We start from the raw sequence: 7,539 nt of genomic DNA on the forward strand, positions 1-7,539 counted from the left end.
TGGGCGGGAGCAGCGGCTGCCGCTTGAAGCGCTTCCTCCGGCGCAGGAAGCTGCCGTTGTCGAACATGTCGGCGGACTCGGGGTCGAGCGTCCAGTAGTTGCCCTTGCCCGGGTTGCCCGGCTCGCGGGGGATCTTGACGAAGCAGTCGTTGAGCGAGAGGTTGTGGCGGATGCTGTTCTGCCAGGCGGGAAACTTCTCCCGGTAATAGGGGAAGCGGCCGCTGATGAACTCGCAAATCTCGCTCAGCGTCAGGCGCTTCTTGGGGCTCTGCAGGATGGCCATGGTGATGAGCGCGATGTACGAATAGGGCGGCTTCACCAGTGGGTTCTTGGCGCCGCCGCCGCCCGCGACCCCGCCGCCCGCTGCTGCGCTGCCGCCCCCGCTGCTCCCGGCTCCCGCCGCTGGGGGAGGCCCGGGGGGCGCCGGGGAGCCCCCAGCCCGCGGGGCCAGCAGGATGTCATCGTCGTCGTCGTCCTCTTCCAGATCCTCCAGCTCGTCCTCCCCAGCGTACGAGCGTCGCCGCCGCCGCCTCCCGGGCGCGGTGACCGCCAGCCGACGCCCGCCGTCGCCGCCCTCGTCGTCTTCGTCCTCCTCTTCCTCGTCGTCGTCCTCCTCGCCCTCCCCCACCACGTCGATGTCTGTCTCCTCGGCGAGGCCAGAGGCATCGGACATCTCCGTGCTTAGGGTCATAGCTGGGGCGCGGCGGCGGGGCGGCGCATGGGGGCGCCGGGCTCCAGGCTCCCGCCGCGCTCCAGCCCGCGTCCCGGGCGGCGGGGCGGGCCCTGGGTGGCCATGCAGGGGTGGGGGGGGGGGTCGGTGCCACCTGAGCCGCGCGGGGCTGCCCGGCGCCGGCCGCTGCTCTCCCTGAGACTTGGGAACTCGTGCGCCGCGGGTTCGGCGCGCTCCGCGTCCACGCGCGCTCCCGGCGGGCGCCGCACTTGACCTTCTCGCCCCGAGCGCCCGCGCAGGCCCGCCGAGGAGGGAGTGGCAGGGGCCGGGCCGGAGAGAACTCGCCCGACTCTCGGGAGGGTGCGGGATGGGCGAAAGTCTGGGGACAGAGCTCGGCGAGGCCGGGGCTGAGTCCAGGAGAGGGCGGACCTTTCGTCGGCTTATAGCAGAAGGGGGCCTGTCACATGGTGTGCACGTCAGAGCGCTGCCAGGACAGGAAAGCAAGCTTAGGAAAGCAGCCTTGCTCTGGAGAGAAAGTTCACGCAAAGGAGGAGGCAGCAACCGAGGAGAGAAGCGAGAGGACTCCACCACTGTCTGCCAAAGGGGTTGAGACCTAGCTATCTGTGAGGGCCGCGGTGGTGTAGACCGAGGGGGACAGACATCCCAACCTCCTGCGCCTAAATTGGCCCCCAACCATCACCTCAGAATCCCTCCCCTGTGTGAAGCCAAGTCACTTATTCAATTACTTAGGCCCGAAAAGATGTCCTTCGAGTTGATCTTGGGGAGTGACCCTGGGGTTCTGTTGGGGTGTCCCAATTCCCCCAGATTGGAGGAGCGCCCTCCTTCCCGAATCTGATTAGAAGCCCTCCACTTTAAGCACAACAATAATTGTTTATTGACCCTTTAACCTGTCCCCTTCGGTGCAAAGACGTTTGTTTTCCGCCATCTGTTAATAAAAAATGCTGTTAGGCTGGCGTTTTAGTCACTTATCCTCAATTGAAAGCCCTAGAGACTTGACAGTTAAGCTAAGCCACTTTAATTAGAAGATCTGATGAGGAGATCTGACAAATTTCATGAAAATAAAGAAGAAAATCATGGTTACATGTGGAGTATAAATGTTTTTATTTAATAACTCAAATACACATACAGAAAAAATGCACTTAGGAATGCCTCACAAAAAGTTCTTTCCTGGAAAAGAATTTCATAACGTAGTGAGGGAGTTACAGGGTTCAGACTAGGAACAGTCTAGCCAGTACTTCACTGAGGCTCAGAGCATTCGAGTTACTGTGACATATGCACCTCTCTACTCAGGCAGGCTTAATAATAGAAGCTTTAATGGTAAAGAAAAACGTTAAGACCAACTTCCAAAAATGTGTTTTGGAGAAACTCATAAAATATTCATGAGAACAAACGGGAACAATTGTAGATTCAAGTTCCGTTCATTTTTCTTTTTTCATATGACCAAAGTGGGGGAATAAATCTAGTATGTCACTTTGAGTACAAGAACAACAAAACAATCTGCAAAATTATTTCAGAGGAAAAATTTAATAATTTATGGGATCCATACATAACCATGCTTTCAGGATATTTGCATGCCTTAAAATGCTTCTATTCCAAGTTTGGGCCCTTGTCTCTTAGCTTTCTGATTGAAATGACTACTGGACAAGAACTCAGATATAAAACGAAATTCTTTTCTGTAGACTCATGTTTCAGTGTCCTGATCATTTTATGGACCAAGTACTTTTCACGTTTGGAAACATTTCATTAGTTCCTTTATCATCAATCACAGGGGCTAAAATATAAACTATTCCCTATTTAAGATTTTAAAAAGGAATAGTTTTTTAGTTACTAAGAATAGCTACTACCAGTTACAAATGACCCGTAAAGTCTATTGCTGATCTTTGTAAGATCTATGAGAGCGCTGTAATATTCTAAACAAGTTCTTTTTCATTGGCCCTCGTTTGATATATGGCTGAGTCATTTAATTATTGTAATGAGCTCAGTACTACCCTGAACTCACATTAATCAGCATTATTCATCAACCATCACATTGCTTTGTTGATGTAGCCGGAGTCCTTACCTAGAAGTTCACCTTTTACATAGAAAAGTTTAAGTACTAGCTTGGTATCTAAACAAACACTGAGGTTCACTAGACCGAAGGCCAGTATGAAGATAGGACGCAAAAGAGACCACGCTAACCATTGGTTTCTCAGCCCATCACTTCCCACCGTCCCTCTGTCCAGGGTTACCAGCGCCCTGAACTTGCCTAGCCCAGAAGGTAACAGAGGGTGAACTTTGCGTACCTTTGATAATTCTGTCTTCACTTTCCTCCCCGAAGGGTTAAAGGGCTCTCTCGTTGGAAACGTTTCCAAACTGTCTTCTGAGCACCCAGAGCAAAGTGTTGGGGATTTACTGACATGGAAGATCGAGCCAGAGGGATTGCAGCAGGGGCGATGAACTTTAGGACAAGCTTTATTAGAGTCCCGCATTTGGGCATTCTTTGAGTTAGTTAAAAAGCGCACTGGTGTGTGACCTTTCGGTTCTGCCTTCGTGAAATTTCCAGGCTTAGAAACCCGAGTATGTTCCTTCCCACGTGTCCCTTTCTGCAGCCCGGGTCTCCTATTCTCCAGCCCCACGTCCTGCACACCCACACCCCAACCCCACCCCAGCCGGGACCAGGACGCCGAGCCGAGTCCGGCCCAGGCGCAGCGCGGGACTCCACGCGCGCGGTGTGGAAAGCGGAGCGGCCGGGCCGCGGAGGAAGCGCTGCCCCCTGGCGGCCGCGCGGCGCCGTGCCCGCTGCGCCTGGAGCGCTGTCAGTGGCGGTTTTTGCGAGTGTGGCTCCCGGCCCGCGGGGCTCCCACAGGCCATCGAAACACCAGACTTTTCTCTTCTGGAGACTTCAGCTCTTTTTCCGAGATGATTTGGCAAGCGTGTAGGTGTTTTCCTTAACTGCAGCCTGCGGCCTTCTGGACGTTCCAGGAGCAGCTGCACTTGGCGAAGGGGACCTGGGAGGCGCCGCCCGCGCCCGTGGCCTGCGGCCCGGCGCCGCCATCGAGGCCTGCTTCGAGAGGCGTGGGCGAGGGGCGAGCTTAAGCCCCCGAGGCTCTGGGACCTGCCTTACTTTTTTTTGTCTCTGCCCCTTGCGCACCCCAGGAATTTTACCTTTGACTGTGAATACGATTAGTTTCAAACTCTGGACACACCTGGGACACGTCTGTCCCTCCTTTGAAGGATCATTGCACAAATTTTCTTTGCAAGAACTGTTAGGGCTGGGCTTAGGAGAAAGAAGAATAAAACGACCATGCCTGATGCAAGGGCGCTTGGAGTCCCCTGCTAAATAATTACCGCTCGCGATGGAAAGTGCTTCCTGAGAAGCGCTGAGAAAAGGAGGGAAATCCCCATCTGCTGCCTGTAGGCTAAATGCTTTTGTAGTTTGTAAATGATAATTGCTTTATTATTTATCATCTATATGGTATTCGGTTTTCCTTTTTAAAAGCCACTCAAGCTTTTGGAGACAAGAATATCCAGAAACGGGGTTCTGTTCCTTTTTAAATCTCCGCTAGTCTATTCTGTAGGGAGCTCTGGTGACTGGCTCTGCCAGTGTGCGGTTCGAGTCCACAAATTGCTCCGCGCGGGAGAAAGACAATCTCTTCCCGTGCATTTGGTTTACAGTCAGTTCAGCCTCCATGGCACATACCACCACCAAGAAAAGTCTACATGTAGAAAGCGCTCACCAAATGTTTTCTGTAATAATTTCCCTGCAGTTTTCTTTCATCCAGAAATCCTCTTCGCCCTCGAAGACGTTCATGAGCTTCTGCATTTATGTTGTGCCTATTTCACAACCACATGCTGTTCAGTATCTTCTATTAAAAAAAAAAATAGTTTAGATGTCGCCTGAATTAGTTCCAGACACAATTGTGGGACCTCCCGGCCACACTTTCCGCACCTTTCTGATGGCTTCTTGTTTGTCTCAAACTCTGCATTCCAGAAGAGCTTTACAAAGGATCTGGGGTCATCCAGGGACCCCCACGCCAGCATTCTCCTGTGGTGGGGTATTACCTCCAGTAAGTAATCCTAAAATTGAGTCACACATATCACCAAGATCACAATCACCAGTGGGGTGGGAGCTTCAGGGTGACGGCTGAAGAAACAGGCTTTGAAGGTCTGTGCGGGCATTCACTGGCTCAGGGGAGTCAGCTCCAGCGACCTCTCTCAAAACAGGGTTCCAGGGACCTGGCCCGCTCACCCTCCTTCTTCAGGGAATCGGGAAATTCTTTTAAGGTGAGCAAGGTGTTGCTGGCTGACAGGAGTAGGTACAATTTAACCTGGAACTAGTATTGATTCAATGCTTTAATCCAATTTCAAATGGTGGGTCATTAGGCAGGGGAGGGGAGGGGGGCGAGAGGGGAGGGGAAAGTCCTTGTGAAGAAGGTACTTTATGGGCATCGCCAGTCTCCCCAGGCAGCCTGTGCTTGCACAACAGCTCCTTAAACAAGCACTTTTGTGGCCTAAGCAGGAGTCAGAAATCCTCAAGAATTTAGAATGTCAGCAAAGGTCTAAATCTGTTGCAGAATAGAAAATTATTTACACTGAGTCAGGAATTTTCATTACCACAGTTGACCTGGGCTGGCCCTCCCACCCCCACCCCTCACCCCCACACTTCCACACAGACTGATTGAGCTCTGACTCTCAGCGGTTTGCAGTGGCACACATTTTAACTTTGGAGCCCAAAGTCTAAAGTTCAAAATGTTATTCAGCATGAATTGAATGCAAAATCCACAATTCCCATTCCAGAGAGGAGTCCTCCTTTTGGGAGGAACTGCCCTCAACACAAAAACCTTCAAGAGTACAAGTTTGTAGCTCTGTAGATCACTTATTATTTATTTACTTGGCTTAATAGATTATTTCCTTACAAGTCACCTTAGCATTTATAGTCATGATAGAAATAGCCATGCAAAAATAATACTTGCTAATATAGAAATAGTGCATTAGAAAGGGGCTTTCTGTGAAAAGGTATTTCCTTAGTATGTATAGAAAGCTTTCTTTAGATGCACTGTTATCAGTTGTGCTTAGCTGTACATGTTCATATCCTTGAAGATGTATCATGGAAGTGTTGCAGCCTAGAAGACACAAATTTAACTAGTAAGTTAAAAGTTATCTTCATAATAGTCTATGTGTTTCCTGTTGCCAAAGGGGCCCTTTAAAGGAGTGCGAGAAGATCTTCACCCTGAAACCTACAGTGACCCTTTTCAGCAGGAAGTAGCTAAGAGAATACACCATCCCCTTTTCCTTCTGAATCTGGGTGAAGTCTCTTTCAGGGAGGAGTGATAGGGAATGGCAAAGGACACACTGACAAAGGAGGTTAATCAGAACTAGCTTTGGCAAGCACTGTGGTAATGGGACAATTAAAACAGACTTTCGGGGGGGGGAAGAGGAACAAACTGGGAGGAGGGTAGAGAAAATAGTGCAACAATGAATGAATGGAAACCCAAAAACTTTGTAAATGTTCATTAAAATTAATAAAATTTAATTAAATAAGAAAAGGAAAGTTTTCTTTAGAAAGAGTTTCCTCAACTAACACAAAGGGTACAGCTGTCTAATGTTGTTGTTAGGTACTGTTGAGGCAACCAGGAATCTCAGAGACTCACAACAACAGACTGAAACACTTTGACCTAGCCTGCCATCCTCACAATCTCCATGTTCAAGCCCATTGTTGAAGTCAGTCTCAGGTCATCTCGTTTCTGCGGACTTGCTACTTTTACCAAGGACTGGTCCCTCTTGACAGCAGGCCCAGAGAGCAAGAGACGAAGTTTTCATAAGCCTTGCCTGGAAGGAACACCCTCATTGCACTTCCTCCAAGATAGATTTGTTTGTCCGGGCATGTTGTCAGAAGAGGCCAGTCCTTGGGAAAAGACATGCTGGGAAAGGTCAGAGAAAGAGAGGAAGACCCTCCCTCACTAAGCTAGATTGACAGTGTCTGTAAGGGCGGGCTGGGGCATGCTGGAGATCATGAAGATGGTGCAGGATAGGCAGGGTTCAGGTCTGTTGTTCATATCGCTGCTATGAATTGTGATCAGCTTGAGGATACATATAACAACTACTATTACCAGCAGAATAACTTTTTCCAAGAACTAGCTCCTCTTGACAATATGCCCCAAGTGTGTGAGACCAAGATTCATTCACCATCCTTAACTGTAAGGAGTGCTTGGTTGCACTTTCCCAAGATAGGTTTGCTTGTTCTTTTTTGTTTGTCCATGGGATATTCAATATTCTGCCAATATCACCATTCAAAGGCACCAATTCCTTTTTGGTCTTCCTTATTTGTTGTCCAACTTTCATATGCATATGAAGCAGCTGAAATACTATGTCTTCAAACTCAATCTGAACACACTGGACATGAGAATAAATACTTTTGATATCATGAGAAAGCCTTTTTAAGAATTGTCATTTCTCTCTCCCTCCCTCCCTCTCTGTCTTTCTCTTTCTATTGCTCTATAGCCAGGCTTGAACCAAGTCCCATCACCTCTCTGCTGTACACAGCAAACACGATGCAACCTAGAAGTCCACCCTAGAAGTGGCAGCACCTTACCTGACATCACTGAGCTGACACCAACCTGGGAGTCATTGGTTCAGCGACCAACACCGGTAACTCTGCAGGCAATGCTCTCAATATCGTTCACAAGAAATATATGTGAATGACAGGAAATATTTGAAATTTTTTTAAAATAAACTAGTTGTTGTTGTTGTTATGTGCCATCGAGTCGTTTCCAACTCATAGCGACCCTATGCACAACAGCTCTAAACCCTGCTCTATCCTGTGCCAACCGCACCGCCTCTGACACACCCATCCCGATTACCCCAGTCAC

General features: G+C 49.5%; 1 protein-coding gene across 1 annotated transcript in view; it reads right to left on the reverse strand.

The window, feature by feature from the left end:
• The window catches only part of LOC102844984, a 41,133-nt gene extending 40,460 nt beyond the window's left edge, over window positions 1-673 (reverse strand). Inside the window, exon 1 of the mRNA XM_006899039.1 lies at window positions 6-673. Within this exon, the coding sequence (XP_006899101.1) occupies window positions 6-673 (668 nt within the window). The remainder of the gene's footprint in view (window positions 1-5) is intronic.
• Between the last annotated feature and the right edge of the window lie 6,866 nt (window positions 674-7,539).

Source organism: Elephantulus edwardii, unplaced genomic scaffold, assembly GCF_000299155.1.
Source record: "Elephantulus edwardii isolate Elephantulus edwardi_28Jun2011 unplaced genomic scaffold, EleEdw1.0 scaffold00244, whole genome shotgun sequence".
Classification (NCBI taxonomy): Eukaryota; Metazoa; Chordata; class Mammalia; order Macroscelidea; family Macroscelididae; genus Elephantulus; species Elephantulus edwardii.